At 39.9% G+C, this 19926-nt stretch overlaps 2 protein-coding genes across 14 annotated transcripts in view; both read left to right on the forward strand.

The window, feature by feature from the left end:
- SCN2A (sodium voltage-gated channel alpha subunit 2) overlaps positions 1-3833 on the forward strand; it is a 75828-nt gene extending 71995 nt beyond the window's left edge. For 11 of the 12 annotated variants that reach the window (XM_068195726.1, XM_068195733.1, XM_068195735.1 and 8 more), the window contains one exon: positions 495-3833. In XM_068195726.1, coding sequence (XP_068051827.1) covers positions 495-1690 — 1196 coding nt within the window. In that variant the 3' untranslated portion in view covers positions 1691-3833. The remainder of the gene's footprint in view (positions 1-494) is intronic. The other variant, XM_068195732.1, reaches the window with a different exon arrangement.
- A 1629-nt stretch (positions 3834-5462) lies between these two features.
- The window catches only part of CSRNP3 (cysteine and serine rich nuclear protein 3), a 99672-nt gene continuing 85208 nt past the window's right edge, over positions 5463-19926 (forward strand). Inside the window, exon 1 of one of the 2 annotated variants that reach the window (XM_068195743.1) lies at positions 5463-5602. The gene's annotated coding sequence lies outside the window, so the exon portion shown is untranslated. The remainder of the gene's footprint in view (positions 5603-19926) is intronic. The other variant, XM_068195744.1, reaches the window with a different exon arrangement.

The raw sequence follows: 19926 nt of genomic DNA on the forward strand, positions 1-19926 counted from the left end.
ATACAATGCTCAAGTCTTTTATTCTTCTGTGAATTATGACAAACTTTTAAATTTAACTTTTGACATTTGTTTACGGTTGAAATTTCTGTGTCATTAGTAATAAACATGTTCATGTTATTTTATGTGTGATTAAGAAGTAGCAGTTCTCATAAAATACACATATTTTTAAAATAACCTAACTTTACTACATGGAATTTTAATACTACTGTGCATATGATCTTTCCTCAGATTAACTGAGATTATTTTTGTTACAATTAAACAAAAGGGTATTTCTATAATCTCAGCATTTGCTAATATACATACACTAGTTATCCGTTTGTCCTAAAAAAGTATACCAAACACAAAGGTTTTGTAAAAAAACTGAATGGCTAATTCTTAAAAATCTGTCTATCCTACTCTTCTTAAAGTTCTACAAACCTTGTAGAATATATCTTTTGCAGTGGTTTTAAAATGTAATAACACTCTTTACTGATTTAACTTGTTTTTTTTTCTAGGAATGTTTTTGGCTGAGATGATTGAGAAGTACTTTGTATCTCCCACACTATTCAGAGTCATCCGGCTTGCCAGAATCGGTCGAATCCTGCGCCTCATTAAAGGCGCTAAGGGAATCCGCACTCTGCTGTTTGCTTTGATGATGTCTCTTCCTGCTTTGTTCAACATTGGGCTGCTGCTCTTCCTGGTCATGTTCATCTATGCGATATTTGGCATGTCCAACTTTGCCTATGTCAAGAGGGAAGTTGGGATTGATGACATGTTCAACTTTGAAACGTTTGGCAACAGCATGATCTGCCTGTTTCAGATCACCACGTCCGCTGGCTGGGACGGTTTGCTCGCCCCAATTCTCAACAGTGGGGAGCCAGACTGTGACCCCCATAAAGATCATCCAGGGAGCTCTGTGAAAGGTGACTGTGGCAACCCTTCTGTTGGGATTTTCTTCTTTGTCAGCTACATTATCATATCCTTCCTGGTAGTGGTGAACATGTACATTGCTGTGATTTTGGAGAACTTCAGTGTTGCTACTGAAGAAAGTGCTGAGCCCTTGAGCGAGGATGACTTTGAGATGTTTTATGAAGTCTGGGAGAAGTTTGATCCCGATGCAACACAATTCATAGAGTTCAGTAAACTATCAGATTTTGCAGCTTCATTAGATCCACCTCTTCTCATAGCAAAACCAAACAAAGTCCAGCTTATTGCAATGGATCTGCCCATGGTGAGCGGTGACAGAATTCATTGCCTTGACATCTTGTTTGCTTTCACAAAGCGTGTTTTGGGGGAAAGTGGGGAGATGGACGCCCTCAGAATACAGATGGAAGATCGGTTTATGGCAGCCAATCCTTCCAAAGTCTCCTATGAACCAATTACAACCACACTGAAACGAAAGCAGGAGGAAGTGTCTGCTGTCATCATTCAGCGTGCTTACAGACGTCACCTCTTAAGGCAAAAAGTCAAAAAAGTATCATGTATATTTAGTCAGGATAAAGGTAAAGAGGAAGATGATCTGCCCATGAAAGAAGATATGATTATGGATAAACTAAATGAGAACTCTACTCCTGAAAAAACAGATATGACCCCATCCACAACCTCCCCACCCTCTTATGACAGTGTAACAAAGCCAGACAAGGATAAATATGAAAAAGACAAGGCAGAAAAAGAAGATAAAGGTAAAGACAGCAGGGAAAGTAAAAAGTAACATAGAACGCTGTTTGTAATAAACTGTTTACAGCCTGAAAAAGTATGTATTTGTGTCAACAGGACTCCTGTAGGAGGTACATGCCAAACTGTCAGTTTTTACATATATAGATATATATATAATTATATATATATATATATAAGGTCAGTGCCTATAGCAAGACAGTGACCCCTCGTCATCAAACTGCAACTCTGTAAAACAGGGTAACATCTTGACAGGAGGTTGTTGTTTTTAGTACCAGCTGACACTGCTGAAGAGATGATAAAATGGCCAACCAGACTGTAGGGACCAGTTTAAAAAAAAGGTGCAAACCTATGAATCTATGTGTTTAACATGAAACACACAGTACAAAAATTGTATCCACTGTTAGCATTTCAACAGTCACATTTGCCATATTTTTACAAAAATCAGTGTTGGTGAACTTATCATTTTTTAATTCACAGGTTGTTTACTATTATATGTGACTATTTTTGTAAATGGGTTTTATGTTGGGGAAGGGGGTATGAGGACCAGGTGTTCTACTCTCGGATTCTCTATAATGTACAAACAGAAGTGATTTGCATGAAGGCATGCTGCACTTGTAGTTCATGCATGGGAAAACATGACGTCGCACAAAGCAGCAGTCTGACTACTTCCATGTTTCAGGGTGGCTCTGTATGTTGAGGTGCTTAATAACAGTATCCATCTAGTATCTCATCCAGACAAATCTTAATGTGCCTGTAAAGTCCCATAGAGTCTACAATAATAGAACAGATGTTTTATTTTTTCATAAGTCATTTAAAAATAGTTGAACAATCTCTGCATAAATATTTTACCAAGGGACATAGCATCCACTTCTAAGTATTCTTCTGCAGAAAACAGTTTACCTGACCTTGGGAAATTGAGTTTACCAAAAACCTGCAAAACATAAGGATTATGAAGTTGTTCTGCTTCACCCTGCAGTATCATTTAGCCATCTTCTGCTCTCAGCAAGGTTGACATTGTATGTGTTGATTAAAAAAGTACCCTCTATGTAAATAGTTATTTTATCCCGTGGTGCATGTTTGAGCAAACAAATAATGACATGTGCACAATATTTATTGCATCAAATATGTACCACATTAAGTGTAATTTGCAATCTCTCAACAGCTAATATGAAGTATTCTGTACCATTATAGACAGTTTGGAAGCTATCACTGATGCATGTTTATCTTGCCTTTGCTGCTGTAATTTTACTCCTTCCACTGTTAAGAGTCTAATATGGGAAGCCATAGCTCAGTGGTTAAGTGAAATAAATTGTTCAATTGGTCATCATTCTTCCACGACATCAAGCAATAGTTTGCAGTTATTTAAGAGATTCTTGCTTTGCATTCTAAAATTTTAGGTGACTACTGTACGGTGCATAGTCAGACTGTACAGGATATGTTGCAAACTGTTTAATCTGTTGAAAACTACATGGATAGAATTTTCTAAGAAAATATAAATACTGTAAAAAATACCATTTTATTTTATTTTTCAGCGTTTTGTACATAAAATAAGAAATGAGAATTATCTTCAGGTTGATGTTACTGTCACTTTTATTACTTTCTATCCATAGCACTTTTTAATTCAAGAACTTCACAAAATAAGAAACAAAGGAAAGAATGGGGTAGCTTTAGGTTTCTGCTTTTTTATTAGTACTGTATTTTTGCACACATTTTAACGTGAAATAAGTTTCAAACTGAGTCCAAAATGCACTTGCTTCCAAATAGATATAACTTGTAATTGAAATGTGGTGAGGAGGATTTGTTTAAGATTCTAGCACTGCCTGCATCAGAAGTTACAAGGTAGTCTTTTTATTCATGAAATCTTTACCAGTGTTTGTTTACATAGACTATTCTTATTCTTGTTGATTCATGCTGCACTAGAACTGTTCTAAATATAATATGGGATCCACAATGTTTTTTTTTTTTCCACAGGAATTAAATAGCAAACTTGTATAATTGATCACTTCAGGACATTTTGTGTTTCTTACACAAGCAAAAATTCGATGTTGACTCCTCCTTTTACAAAAATATTGACTTGTGTGTCAGTGAACTGCATGCAGGAAAATGCTATTACCATAAAGAACAGTAAACCACATTACAGTTGAGCCAAAAGAATAAAGACTTCATTTTTTATTGTATTTAATGGTTTTGTCTGCGTTTTTTATTTTCCCACTAAAAGGATTGGATATCAAGAGGTGCTATGAAAGTAAAATATAAAGAAAGTGTTAGAAATAGATTTGTGAAAAGTAAAAAAAAAAATTAAGCTGTATGCTTTCTGAAAGATCTTAAACATCATTTGAACTTACACTCTTGAGGTTATTAATCCTATTCAGGATTCTAGTGGAACAACAGCTAAAAGCTCATGATGCTTCAATCCCTTTTCATATCAGGTATTCTGAGACAACTAAAAAAAACAGATATTAAAGAAAGTCTCTAGCTACCAAGGCTGCAATGTATGTATAATTTCAATTATATTTTATATTTGAAGTGAAGAATTATCTTTGTGTTATAAAGAAAAAAATTATTTATCTCATTATTTTCTAAGTATAATTTATTATTTTATGATAAGACATGAGAGCCAAATTTTTAGGTAGCAATCATATTTGAGTGCTATTTCTAAGAAGAGATTTTCTCTGTCTTAAATTTAAAGTAATGCCATGAAGGTTACACTGAACAAATTAAAGGCACAAACTCTAATAATCATCATAGATGTGCCGATATGCATTCTACATCAGAACCTCTGAAGAGTATTGGGAAAACCAGATGTACCCAGGAATCTGTGGGATGTGGAACTCCGAGCTTTGCACCCCAGGAGAAACACTTGCAAACAGAGCAGTAAGATGGTGCATGCCTTTCGTCCCTTCCCTCCACAATTTTCAATCACTGCTGGTCTGTTGAGGTTGTTCACTTTAAAAATGAGTATTGTTACTCTCCTGTAGTGAGCACTTAGGCTGCAGTGTTCACTTAGATTTTTCACCTCAGGTGTAAGAAAACAATTGTCAGGGCACGGTGTAAGATAGGCAGAGATGAGATAACCCAAAATCCAAAAAATACAAAATCCAAAAGGTGTAATTAAAGGACAAGTTTCATGTTGGTTTGGTTGGTTTTGCAGAGGGAAAGGTCTTGAAAAAATTGCAGGAACATAAGTAATGTATTTGCCTGACTTAGACTGAGAATATTCAGTATATGTCTGAGAGGGGTTTGTGCTTATCAGAAGACTAGCACAAAGAAAGAAATTATTAAATGCCTCAAACAGCAAGCAGTACCTTTTTTTTTTTTTTTTTTTTTTCCTTGGGGACCTCTCCCTTTGTTGTTTGTTTTGTAAACAAACCTGTAGCTGTACTGTACTGGAAACACCCGCGACAGACACATGGGACACGGGCTATGGCCAGGCGTGTCCCCACAGCATCCCCCGCGGGCTGTGCGCGCCGCTCGGAGCGCTCGCTGCTGTCCCGGCCCCGCCCGGGCGGCCCGGGGAGGGCGGAGCGGCCGCGGGAGCCGCTCGGGGTCAGCCCGCCCCGGCGCTGGGAGAGCGCCGCTCGCCGCGCTCTCTGCCGGCCATGGAGGGCGGGGGCCCGGCGTGCCTGGCGGTGGCGGCTGCCGGCGCGGGGCCGGCTGGCGAGCCTGGGAGGCGCCAGGCAGCGCTGGAATACCGGTGGCTCAGGTGAGGAGCCGCAAGCGCAGTGCGTGTTTGCGAGCGCAGAGGCGGCGGTGGAGCGCGGCGCACCCGCTGCCAGCCCAGGAGCCGGGAGCTCTGGGTGAGGACAGCAAACCCCGCTGGCATCTGCGTTTGGGAGTCACCCAGAGAGAGCGGCTGTCCCCACAGCGGAGACGTTCTGGATCCTCGCCTGTAAGACCGCCTGTCTCTCCTGGCGTTTGAGGCACCTGAGGCGTAAAGGGATGCGAGGTGAGGTGGCCCGCGGCACCCCTTTAGGGCTCCTTGGGTTTTGGCCGTCCCTCGGTGCTGCCGCTGGGCCAGCAGTTTCATTGCCAGCTGTGCCCGTCGGCTCGGATCCCCTCGGTGTGGTGTGGGTCTGCCCCGCTGGGCCTCGCTGGGCCGGGGGTGCCGGCGCACAGCGCCGGGCCGAGCCTCGCTGCACGGAGGGCGCGGACCGAGGAGCGCTCACCCCAGCCGGCCCCGGCATAATGGAATCAATGGGAGACGTCTCAGAGGATTTCTGTGCAGTGTGTGGCTCTGGATAGATCCTGTGGTGCTGCAAGACTGCGCTAGTCCTGTGTGAGAAACTGTGTTCGATATCCCCTCAGCGCAGCAAACTCAGGAGCAATGAGTTACCTCCAGTTCGTTCTTTGTCTAAAACATCTTCTGGTCTAAGTAGACAGGAAAGCAAACAGTTGCGAGAGGCAGTGGCTGACCCAGGCTAGTAGAGCTAAATAATGAACAGATTGCTTCAGGCTGCAGAACATGCTGGATTTCCCATGTTCTTTCACACTTAATGGGTAATTATATCCACCATATAGTGCGGTATTCTGAATGAGGATATGTTTTAGTAGGGAGAGATTGCTAACAAAAGTCTGCCACAAAAGATTTCACATCCACATTAGTCACCCTTACTTTATCAGTGTGCGGATTGGAGACTGGATTTTTGTATAGTGTCTATAGATAAAATAAAGCTCTAAGTGATTTGTAAATTTCAGTATATTTACCCTGAAAAGTGGCAATGTAAATAAACACGCAAGGGCAAAGGCACTGGAGTGACATACCTTAGGGTGAGTCCAGAACAACTTACGTGCTTTTTAGTCTTGTCAGAGAAAAGCAGGTTAAAGTAATCTCTAAAATACAGGTTTTAAATTTTGACTACAAGGAAAGGTCTGCCCTTTTTGTATGCCTGTTCTTATCTGTGGCTCTTGTTTCAAGATGTTATTTTCATGTTTATTGTTTGAACAGTAGTTCAGGTTAGCTCAGCAACATCCGTCACTAGTGACTAAAAATCTCATCATAATTTGTTTTAGAGAATGCAGTTAAGTGCCGCAAAATGAGAAAATGTGGATACTTTGTGACTAAGCATGCTGTATTTTAAAGTGTTCTTACACATCATAAAGATTTTTAGGTCTATTTAGCTTTTACTATCAAACGAATAGAACTTTCTGCAATATGTGGTAGAATTTTGGTTGAACCTTGGGAAATCTATTTGTATTTTGTATTTTTGTAGGTAGTATATATGGAATATAAAGCACTTGAAGACTGGTTTCTTCACTCTGTGGGGACCCTTACTTGTGTAATAGTCCAAAAAGTGTTTGCTGCATTCACTGTTACCTTGCTATGAATTTACCTTTGTGATAGGTCTTGTGTCTAGTGTTGTTTAGATTTTTGTTTCTGTGAGGTTGTTCTAATGACAATTTAAAATTATTTCCTGCCTTTGTGATTGCATTGCAATGGCTGTGGAGGGAATAAGCAATAAGCAACTGCAGGAGGTTGTAATGTGTGTTACAACACACATTCACTATTGTAAATTGTTGTATTTTGGAAACAAATGGCCTTGTAGAGACGCTACAGATCAGCAGACAGCCTTGTTTGGCACTTGTCACACTGGTAGCACAGCTTGCTTTAACCACAGACAGATGTTAGTGCATGGATGTACTACATCAGCCTATTTGTTCAAAGTGAAGGGGGGGTGAATGGGGCTGAACTGGGGTTTGGTTTACTTTCTATTGGGGAATCTTCTACAGGTGGTTGATGGTGACTGATGGTTTTGGTTTAACCCCAGCTGGCAATTAAATGCTGCACAGCTGTTCGCTCACTCCAGCAGCAGGATGAGGGAGACAATCAGAAGGGTAGAAGTGAGGAAACTTGTGGGTTGGGGTAAAGGCAATTCAGTAGGTAAAGGAAAAGCTGTGCACACAAGTAAAGCCAAACAAGGCATCCATCCACCAGTTCCCATGGCCAGGCTGGTGCTCAGCCATCTCCAGGACAGCCAGGGCTGCACCACATGTAACGGTGACTTGGGGAGACAAACACTGTCACTCCAAACATCTCCCCTTCCCCCTTCTTCCCCCAGGTTTGTATGCTGAGCATGGCACCATGTGGTGTGGGATATGCCTGTGGTCAGCTGGGGGCAGCTGTCCTGGCTGTGTCCCCTCCCAGCTCCTTGTGCAGCCCCATTCTCCTCACTGGTAGGGCTGTGTGAGGTGCAGGAAAGGCCTTTACTGTGCGTGAGCACTGCTCAACAGTAAGAAAAACATCCTGGAATCACCAACACTGTGTCCAACACAAACCCAAGACACAGCACCATACCAGCTGCTATGAAGAAATTTAACTGTCTCCAAGCCAAACCCAGCACACTAATTTAGAGAAATGTTGAGCCAGAGAATAAGAAGGTTTGAATGCTCTAAAGGCCTCAAGCAACTCACTTGATGAGCCATTGGAAAGGGCTTACAGTTGTTCATGTACTCTAAGTTAGACCCACAGGAGAAATACTGACAAGGCATTCTCAAAACAACAAAAAGAACTTTATTGGCAACTTTAGAAAATCAAAGAAACTTTGAAAAGGATATAATGCAGCATTCAATTAATATAAAACACTTCTCGAAGCATTAACTTGGCCCATTCAACTTAGCAAACTCTAAGCCAATTCAGTTTTAAGTTCTTGAAAATTCCAAGAAGAGGGAATTAGAAGAAGAAAGACAGAAAAGATCCAGAAAAGGATGCATAACAGTACCAACTCCTGGATTCCAGAGGTATTGAGATAATTCCAAGAGGAAGTAGGGTCAAGACATCTGATTGCTTTGTGTTTTGCCTTAAATACCTCTTGGCCTTCCTGGGCACTTCCCCCAGGTGGGACTTGTGGTCATTTGGCCACTTAGGAGCTGGGTTAGGGGCTCCAGAGGTGGGTGTGGAGCATTGCTTTCCCTGTGCTAGGAATTGGCAGCCACAGCAGGGCTGGGATACAGGCTCTAGGCTGGGGGGTGTGGGGCAGGGCACTGCCTGACCAGGGCAGGGCCTGACCTGCCCCTGCCCCCTCACACATGCCCTCCAGAGTGTCTCTGGACATCAATCTTTTCAGTCTCTCTGATATCTCTGGTAGTGAAGACATCTTCCTGATGTGTGTATGAATCTGAGAAAAATAGAATATTTGTTACTGGAAAAAGGATTCATCAAATAGATGCAGTGTTGAGTGAAGGACTGATACGTGCATCTAAAATGATCTAGAAGATTTAATATTTTCCTTTGTTTTTTGCTACTTCTAGTATGCATCATTGTACTGTATTAGTTACTCTCTTACCCCGCAACCCATTTAAGGAAGCTTGTATTTTTTGCTAATTTTAAAACTTGTCAAATGAATAATGCTACACTATTCTGGAAGTAAAATTTTATCTTTTAAAGGTTTTCTCATTGAACTGGTTCACTTTGTTGTAGATTGCTTGACTTCTTGAGTCCAGTTTAAATACTTTTGCAGACCATAATAAAGACACAGGTATCACTGCTCTCCCTCTCCTTCATCCTGTTTGCTCTATGGTTTTGACAGGTAAGAAAGAAAAGCCTGTTGCATTTCCCAGGCAACTACCCTCTCTGCTGGGAATGCTTTCCATTACTCTCAATAGCCTCAGTTACTTGATGATTAGTCCAAGCATTTTGCAAGACCTGTACAGTTCTGTGCCAGAGTGTGCAGGCTAGGTCAAAAAGGAGAGTGGGCATGGCCAAAATGGAGATAGCTGCTTTTATCTGCCCTTCAGGGAGGGGGGTGAAATGGAGGTAATCCAAACTAATTGGTTTCAGTGATAATACATTCTGTATAACGTGCTGTCTGATAAGCAAGTGTTGTTAGAACAGATAAAAAAGAATGTATTTCCTAATTAATGGTTCTGCAAAGTAAGCTGGAGCCATGAGCCAGTCTGCAGATAAGACTCGTGCCTAGCTTCCTAGGATTCTTTTTAAATTAGTCATAATCTGATACATAAGTAGTTATAATGTTAAGACGTATTCTAAACATATGAGACTGCTTTGACATATAAAAGCAGTTTTTGCAGTCACTGTTTTGCAAAACTGCTTTTTTCAGGGTTTTCCCCAACTTCATTGTTGTGTCACAAGTCAGCATATGTGACCTAAAGGTCACATCATTTCAGTGCAGTACTTATCATGTGGTGTTCTCAAGACATTTTGTATAATACACATATTTGACAGGAAAATAAGTCTAGTGTCTTGATAAGATTATAATGGGGTACTGAAGGGGTTATGTTTGAAAGTATGAATTCCATGTTATTACATGGATCCTTTGATCAGGCTCTTGGGTTTTTTTTATTCACGCTTCTGCTAACTGTTTGTGTTCGAGTGCGAACTGCATGACTCTGGGTTTGACATTGCTTTTTCACTTTCCTTTGAAGTGCCAACAGCCTTCTCAATAGGCAAGATGTTCTATTTTAGTAATCAAGCACTGTTTTTTGTTACCTGGTGAGAACAGATACAAAGGGCAAATTGGATGTATACCCTTGAAATATTGTTTTATATAATTGCATTAGGAGTCTTCCTTTATATAGTTTTGTATGGACTATTTTTTGTGTGTATGCTTTTGTCTTTGTCTCTTCTGTTTTTCTGAGATCTGTTTGCTCAGTCTCTCTACATAAAGTACAGTAATGTAAATCACTAATGTACACTTTGTACCAAATATATCTGGAAAAGACACATATGGAAGTAGATATTTTTGCACTGGATGTAGTAGATATGAAATACAAATTTACCTTATTTTGTATAAACAATGTCTATATTTTAGTGAAAATTTGCAAGATATTTGTGGAAGGAGGATTTCGAAGTAAGATTTGAGGCAGCATTTTGTTTTCAGGTTGAAAATACTCAAGCATTTTTTATACAAAACCCTGGATTGTTGGTCATTTCACAGTAGATTTGTTTCTGTTATAGCCTTGCTATGTCACAACTGGCTTCTTTTGCAGTTCCCATGGCAACAAGGATTTTTGAACTGCAAAGCAGGATACTGCTTTGAGGGGGTATAAATATTCTTTATTATGGAAGAAATTTTGATCATTGAAAGCTGATCAGGCACTCTGCTGTTCCCCCTCAGGTTCCTCCCCTTAATCATCTGTGTTTTGCCCATAGGTTTACACATAAATGTCAATTCTTATTTGACAAGAATACAGTTAGCTGTTCTAATTTTTAACATAGTATAAGAAATTATGAAAAAAATTTCAAGCCTTACTGTCGCGATAGCATAGAAAAATGTGTTGTCTTCCAGATACAGTCTCAACAAGCAGGAGAGTGCTCTATATACTTAGGAATTTGTATGTTTATTTATTTGTAAACACTGTATATGCTTATAAAAACTAACGAGAGTTGAGTTGCTCAGGATTTGCCATGCTTCTGCTAATGTTTGCTTTGGCTTGACTTGTTTCCAAGATGCATTCATAAAATATTAACTTCTTTAACAGACTTACGCTGTGTTTTTTAAGTGAAGGACTTCAAAATACTGCACTCGATCCACAAACTAAAATTTATTAACAGTGGCAATAATTTTGTGTTTTTCAGTGCCTGTCCCTCACCATCTCAGATGACCAAAAGTGGTATGGGATGTTTGGGGTTTATCCTGTACCAAATAGCTATAGGATAAGCCTTGATAGAGTAACTCTGCTTGGGTCATTTTTTCAAAGTTAGCTAGGTTTTCTGTGTTGTTGTTTTTCCTTCTGAGCACTCATTCCAAAATAAGAAGTCAGTTATTCAGATGTGTCAGGTTCCTGCCAGAACCCCACAGTTTAGTTTAGGTTGTTCTGTTTTGTAACTGGTAAAAAAGAAAACGGGAATTATAAAGTTGCTGAAACAAACAGCACAGGTAAACTAGATAATGTAATGTAAAAGCCTCTGAATAGTACATCTAAGACATTTATCTTCATAACGTGTGGAGAGATGTATTAAAAAACAAATTCGGAAAGTAAAGGCAGCTGCCGGTGGCCTGCTGGTCTTCGTGGTTTGGGCTGGGAGACTCTGTTCCCTCCTGCCACTGTCACCACACACAAATGTGGATTAGTATGGAATCATGAAAAGGAAAAAAACAGCACTGTGACCTCTACAACTGGAGCTACTCATTGAAAGACAAGCAGTTCTGCTGGAGAAGGATCATACAGGAAAGAGAGACCTAGTATTTAGTAATAACTTCATCCAAATATCCATCTGTTAGAGACTTTTCACTTCTGCTATTGCCTGTGTAGGTTATAGCCGTAACAAAATAACTTGCATATACATGAGGGAAGTTGAGCCTAGCACACAGAGCCAAGCACGAATACCCTGGATACACATGATTTTTTTTTCAAGTGAAGCTAGAAGTTCTGGAATTACTGATTTTAATTTTACTGATTTTAACTTTTTCTTCCAACTAGCTTCCACCAAAGTCAATTCAGAGCTAATATTGGAAAAATGCTTACAGACTGTAGAGGTATATAATTCATAATGCTGTATGTGATTCTGGAACATTCTGTTTGGAAATTCAAGAAACTCAAGCTGTGAAAACTGGAATTTGGAACATGGGTCTGAAAAGATTTATGGTGATGGATAGCATCTGGCAGTGTATTGCATTGCCCCTCCTCCCCTGCCTTCCAACACAATTTCAACTCACTTGTAAGAGCTTGAAGGCTTATTTTGGAATTTGTTTGCTGGCTTTGCTTGTAATACTAGGCAGTGCAGTTTGAATAATTTGTCCAGTGCTCCCTAAGAATTCAAGAGAACAGATAATTGCTACCTTGGGTTTTGGGCTGAAGAAATGCAAAACGTTTGGGAAAAGGGATCCCTTAAATACAGTTAAAGAATAAGAGGAGTTGAGTAAGAATGTCAGGAACTCTCTGTTGTTTCTGGTGAAGATGTGAGGCTGGTGATTCTGCATGAAGCTCGATGAATGGGCCGAACAGCTAGCTTCTGCATCTCTGTTGAGACACATTAGGAGTGATAATGTGATGACATAATCACTGACCCCAGATTGTTCTCGGCTATAAATCCTCTGGTTGCAGTCTCCACTGTATCTCTGCATGTGCCGTTCATGTTTAAGGGCTTTTCAGATCATCTCCAGCACCATCTGCTGCATAATGGAAAGAAAACAATTGTGCTGTGTGTGGAGCCAGCTGACTCCCTGAGTGGATTTGGGCGTTTGCAAAATCCATCTCGTCTCGAGAAACTTGTCTGTCTGCTTGTTCTCACTGCCATACTGAGCAGTAGTCACTAGGCTGCCATTATGTATGAAAAATAAAACAAAGTAGGGACTCATTTACAGGGACATACACATTTTTGAGCTGGTCAGATACTTTGTGTCTCCTCATGCTCGTGTACAAGGAATACCGCACATCCTGATGTCCCCCTAATTGGACTTAGGGAAACATTGTATTTGAAGCACCTTGTCAGTATGAGTGTGGTGGTAACACTTGTGGTGCACAGACGGAGAGGAGATAAGCACAGGATTTCTTAACTGCTTGCATTCACTAGGTGTCAGTGTGTGATTGCACCGAATTGATGCTCTTGCTGAGTTCTTTGATTGTGGTACCTCTCTTATGAAGAGTAATTTTAAAGAAAACTCCCACTTTTGTTTGCAGAATGCAGTGTGGGTTACATTTAAGAATAACTAATGAATACAAGTAATACTGCAGTCTTTTTTTTAAGGAACAGTCTGATAAAAATGCTGATATTAAAATAAAATTACTACCATGTTTTGTGCTTAATGAAGATAATTTAAATACTTAGAATAGCTCCTGAACTGATCACTATCAGGCGTTCTTGTCAGCATCTGATATATTGCTGATGAAACACTCTACTCATACTGCTGCTGATCCTGGGTGTGACTAAAATTCCTATTAAGATATGGGAAAAATGTAGTTTTTATAGTGATATATTATCTGTAAAATGAATATGTTCAATTATTATCAAAACTATTGTTTTCCTTAAGACATATTAAAGATCAAGTCTGTAAATGTCAGTCAGAGAGGAGGAAAGCCCCATGAATATAGCTAAAATTACCTGGTTTTCTGTTCTCTTATCATATTGTATCCCTAGAATGAAATAGAGTGTTTATTAGAATATCTTGAATTACTTGCATCTCACTATTAGATTTTTTTTAAAAGATGGACTAAAAATTGATTTAAAATCCATTTTAAAAACAGATTTAGCTTCATATTTAGTTTAGTTTTAGTAGTAAATGATTAGGGAACTCATCTTTTCAATCTCTGTAGAGAGAACTGTACATTAGTGGGTCAAAATAGCAAAAAGAGTCATTCATATGATATATGAAAATATTTGAAATGGCTTTCCTGTATCTTCCAGTTTATATTGAACTTTCCCTGTTATATTTTAATCCATAACATTGAGTGGATGATACCCTTTACCCTTTTATACTTAATCTATTTACAAGTGAGGCCTTTTGTAGAACTGTTCCAGGTTTCCCTCGGTGAAGTGCCAGTGGTCATGCTAGTAGATAAGAGAACTTAGCTTGGATTACAAAGACAAGTTTTTGTCTTGTGCTGTACACTGTATTTCTACATGTTCAGTATGTAGCAGGGAAAATACTGAAGGGATTGTCTGATGGCCAAGCTTCAGTATTTTCCCTGTTTGGTGTAGCTGTATAAGGGTACTATCTTAGATGCCATCTTTGTTTCATCATACCACCTACCTGTACCACCTACCATCTGATCATCAAAGGCTGATTTCTTCTGCCCCAGAGTCCCTCCAGTTATATTTAAGCACCGCATCTCTCATCATGGGACACAGCTACCTGACTGGACAGATTTTTCAGGTAATTTTTGATTGAGTTTGTAAAAGATCTGTAAGGGATACAGCAGGAAGACTGTGGAGAACATTGTCTGCACCTCTCCCTTACAGGTACACTGAATATAAACACTTGTTCTAAATAAAGGAGAGCTTGAATGGCTTCTCATTGCATATGACTTTCTGATTTTGTGTCTGAACGCTGAAGGAAGCCTGTTCTCCAGCTTCTATGGCTCATTAGCTTCACCAAAAATTATCTATTCACAATGATGCAAAATAAAGCAGACTCTGTCACTGCTTTGAAAATCATTCCTAGCCTAAGGCTTTACAGTTTGTGTAAGAAGTGGGGCTTTTTGGTTTTGATGACAACTTTGGGATTCTTCCAGAACCACTCTTCAGAAGCTGATCTGTCTGAAAAGAGCTCTCTGCCCAGTGACAATGTTTTTTGTCTTTCCTTGTTTGACATGTCTTGAGAAAGCTGTTTAAATTAGTTCCTGGTCGTTGCTTTTGACTATCCTGCTTTTCACTGCCAACCCTGACATTCTGTTGGTATGGCACCTTCAAAGTTTGTGATTCTGCTAAGCATTTTCTTGAAGGTGTGCTGCTGCACTGAAGGTGATTAAAAAGGCATTTGCAAGTCAGGAAATCCATTTGATGTCTCTCTGCAGCTACAGCTTTTAAAGTAATGCCTACTGTGTTTTTAACATAGCCAGTAGAACTTGTGTCTGCAAAACATGTAAAGAGAAATTCAGTCATCCTGCATTTCACTGGGGCTTTCACCTTGCTGAAATGGGCATACTAGGACTGTAGGATGTCTGAATTTCTGAGCTTTAGAGTACAGTGAGCTCTGTGCAGTGGAAATACAAAGCGCTGATCTCTTTTCTATGGGTGAACTCTTAATGTAATTGGATTCTCTCTTCTACCGGTGATAGCCATGTACTTGTTAATTGTAGTTGAGAGAACTAGTTCCTAGTTTTCTTCGTTCCTAAGAAAATGAGAGACTTGGATACTGTTTTTTCTTCCCTGAAAGTGTTGAAATTGACACCTGAATCTTTCAGAGATATACCATAATGAACGAGCTATAAAATAATGTTGGGAGAATAGTGCTAAGCAAGGGCCTGCCATTTCTCTTGGCTGATATTGGATGAAATGGGGTATAACACTCTAATGCTGGGCCACTCACTTGTAGGGATTGTTGGGCTTTCTTGTTCACGAGATTGATTTGGAAATAGGGACTAGACTCTTGTTCCCTGCCAAGCGAGTGTTCTCTTCTAGAATGCTTTTGCAGATCTGTATGTGAAGACACAAGTCAGTTTTTGCAGAACACTGCTTTCTTTGGTGCAGATGAAGTTCCTGTTACTTGGGGAGTAAGGACATTTTAATTTATCAGCAAAATTATGTACATTTTGAATTCCGCCTTAGCTATGATAGAGCAAAAAGGTAAATAATGACCTTTCATTTTACAAGACAAATTAGGCACACTCTGAATTTCTGAAAAAGCAACTGATCTTTCATATAATTTTCCCCTCCTTTTTTTAACAGCTCTGCCACTTACAAGCTTTAAATTTTCTTACTATTCATTCAATAGCTTAACTTAATGCCCTACTCATCATCTTTTGTGATTAAAGATCTTTAATCTTTATGTGTTGCATAACTTCTTATGTTTGTTTCCTGTACAATGGTGATTTTTCTTTATGTTATTAAAAACACATTAGGACAAAACCATGTGTGGAACAGGCATGAGAATGGCCCCAAGGAAATGGTTGTGTTGAAAGGCTGGTAGTACTGGTTAGTCACATGTTTTTATGAACTGGACATGATTTCCTTGGATGCTCTTTCCTTGTCTGTTTTGGTGAGCTGTGCATCAGCGGCACTGGGGAAAAACAGTGCGTATTATCACTAGCAACAGTGCATGACCTTTCCTAAAAGTATGCATGGGGTAAAGGAGGAGCTCCTTCAATGACTTCTGGAATTAAATTTTGCACAAGTGTATTTAAAAATGTAGTACTTTTGTTGGTAGAAATGTAAAAAACTGTTATTTTTTTACACCAGAAATGGTTATGAAAAAAACCCTGATTTGTCTGTATAATGTACTTGAGGACCTGATTCACCATTTGATACCTCATTTGATCACTGGTTGGCACATGGATACATGTAGCACATGGCACAAAATCCAACATCTAATACAGGAGAAGGGCGATTTTAGGTGTCAGTGTAGCCTGGTGACCTCTCTGGTCATCTGTATGAACTGACTGTGGGCAGCCCCACAATCCCCAATAAAAGTAAAATGCTAAGGGCTACTTTTAGTGACCAATATGAGTGAATGTGAATATGACCAGTAGGTGAGGCTGAAGATAGGGTAGCTGTAGACTCATGAATGAAGCTGGGCAGGGAAGACAGAGCTAAAACTTGCCAGGAAAAACCAAATTAGGAGGATTAGGACACTCACTGTGCATGTGGTTGAAACCATGATGATATTACTCAGGGCAAAATTTATCTAAATCTAGTTGATTTTTGATTTTACTCTTGAAAAAAATGAGAGATGCCCACAGTTGGGGCAAGCATCAAATGTTTGGAGGAACTTTATTTAGATATTATCCCTGTTCTTAATGTTTTTCCATCTCTCTTGTTTGAATTAGATGTTTGTAACTAATTGAGGTATAGCTCCTTAAGCTCATAATATTTGGCTTCATGCATTTATGTTTCTATAAATTTTATTAACCTTAAAGGCTTCATCAAGTTAGTGCATTAGTAGAGGAGGGGGAATAGAAATTAAAAAAAGAAACTCTTGCCTGCAAAATAAGCAGAAAAAGAACCCTTATTAATCTTTCAGGTGCTCAACTGTGTTGACTAAGTAAAATTTCATAAGGTGCCTGTGCCATAGGAGTGAAAAGTGGTGCTCCTCCCTGACCTAGCTGTCAGTCTGTCTGTGTTCCTTTCAAAAGTTAGTACCTGCTCTTTTCCCTTACTGTGCTGAGCCACCATCACTGGAGCAGATAAGGCTAAAAGCCAAGAATTTTTATTTACCACTAATGAAAAGTGGGTTAATTTTGCCTTTCAGTCATGAAGCATAGGTTATGGTTCAAGAGAAACTTGTTTTTGAAGTCTGATGTTTTAGGCTTTTGTATTGTTATTTAGTTATGAGAAGTGAATTCTGGGTTTTGGAAGCGCTTACCTGACTTAGTTGATATGCAAATAAGCAAAATTGGAAATATTTTCCATGGTAGAAAGCTGCTTTATAAGATAGCCACAGATGAGTTAATGGAAATCCATGTATACTCTTGTGCAAAAGTTCCTTGCTTACCTTTTGTCTATTTCTGTGTCATTTGTTATATGGCTTTTGCTTTGACTGAAGGCAGATGACTATACTTTTGAGCTGATTGAATATAGGCTGAATGTTGGTAAGTAGGTGGGAGTCTGAGAAACTTGAAATTTATGTAACTTGCATTTCTAAGAGGTTAAAATTAATCTGCCTTGAATATGTTTTTCAGTTTTGCCTGAGATTTATTCTCACCTGGCACTATTTTCATGGAAGTTTCTGTGGTGTAGGTTTTTTTAGGGTTTTTGGTTTGTTGGTTGGTAAGTTGGTTGGTTTTTAATTTTATTTGATTTCACACAAGCTCTCTACATATATTTTAAGAAGAAAGAAACGTTTGGTTTTCCTTGGTTCTGTTTATCAAGGAGTAAAGAAAAACTTACTTCTAATGGGTGCTGCAGTACTGTTTGTCTTAAAACTATGGCGGGTGTTTTCGGCCTTTAGCAGCACAATAGGCAGTGCAGTCCTCCCCCACTTGCCCCATTGATGAACCTTCCCAGTATGCCCATTCCCGAGGCTCTGGAAGTTGCACTCCCAAGGCCAGACTTGCATGGCTGGGACCAGAGCCCCTTCAGGGCAGGTGGCCCCAGTGACCTGGCAGGCCCTGCTGGACGCCCAGCACAGCCCCCTCACACAGCCAGACCGAGTTTCCTCACCGGTTCCACCCCAGGTTGCCCACAGCAGAGCTTCACATGTCCATAAAGCTGTTTATTCCTGGCCCAGTAACACAGAAACAGCTGGAGCTGGTGCCTCTGAGCAGGGACCCCCAGCCAAGGCTTTGTGCCTTCACAGTCCCAGTGTGGAAAAGTCTCGCTTCTCCTCCAGGAGTCTTCAGCTCCTGCTGCCCTCCCTGTGTCCATCCACCTTGCTGGTGTCACCCAACATCATCTCCTTTCTTACTGATAAGTTCCTGCTGTGTCTCTCAGTGTCCATTGCCTGGCCAGCATCACCAATCTTTGTGCCTTTTCTCATCCCAAAGCTGGCAGTTCACAGCCTCTTGTCTCTCTCTGGCCTCTCACCCAGAGCTCAATCTGCATCTCCATCTGCAAGCCAAGCATCTCAGTGTAGTTTTTACAGCTCCTTGATAGCTAATTCCTCCTACTGTAACAGGGGGAATACATTCAAGTGCCAGATCCACTGACCAGTATGATGTGCCTTACCAGAAAGGGCTTGGTTTGTTTCCGCTCTGAACTGAAACAAACGTGGTTCAGCTCCTACAGACACAGTAGAGTCTTCTAGGTTCTGTTAAAGAGTAAAAATGTATGAATGTTTTTATTAATTAATCCTGTTCTTTCCTGAAGCAGTTTTGATTTTCAAAATATAGGGTGATGTGTTTTCATTGTGCATTGCCCATAATTATCCACCACCTCTTCCAACCTGAACTATCTTCAGGCTTCATTGAATGCAGTCAGTAGAGCATTGAAGCCAATATAGTTTGTTATATGGATTCTGCATTTTTACTTTGCTTTTTGACTGTGGAGTTGTTTTTTTTTTCCCCCAAAAACTCATGGAAACTGTATCACACATATCCTGTTTGATATCTTCAAACTACTTAAACCTCAGAATATTGGAATTCTGCAGGCATTTCTTAAGACTAGATGATGGCATTTGTCTACCATTCGTGAGAAAGAAACATCCATTTTCCATTTGTTTTCACTCATAGATCATACATAATTTCCTGGCAATGCCAGCAACTTCAAATTAGGGAAACCTTGGCCTGGGTTTCATAATCAAACATCAGTGGATTCCAGTTTTTTTGTCTATGCAGGATTTTTCTAGGAAGCTGAGTACACACAAGTAAGTCATACATAGTTCATTCATCACTTTCTTATTTTTTTCCCCTCTATTGGTGTTTATTCTGCTTGGGGACCATGGTGGCACATTTTGCAACAACTCCAGGTATCCTGAGTTGCCACATGGAATTGGCATTGGCTGTGAAATTCACACAGTCTTGTTGCTACCTTACAAACCAGTTTCCTCCTGCTTGCAGTATCTTTACACAGACGTGTAGAATGCTGAGAAACAAGGTGTTACAATTCCTGTCTGCATTCAGAAGATCTAGTAGATCCAACGTGTGGAACATGATATGCCTTCGTGGGATCCTGCTAGCAGAACCGTGAATAAGGTTCTTATTTCTAGACCCATGTAAGAAATTAGTTTCAACATCCAAGGAACAGTCTTTCAGAAGATGATTTTTTTTTTGTTGGAGAAA

The sequence above is a fragment of the Anomalospiza imberbis genome, chromosome 7 (assembly GCF_031753505.1).
Source record: "Anomalospiza imberbis isolate Cuckoo-Finch-1a 21T00152 chromosome 7, ASM3175350v1, whole genome shotgun sequence".
NCBI classification, from domain to species: domain Eukaryota; kingdom Metazoa; phylum Chordata; class Aves; order Passeriformes; family Viduidae; genus Anomalospiza; species Anomalospiza imberbis.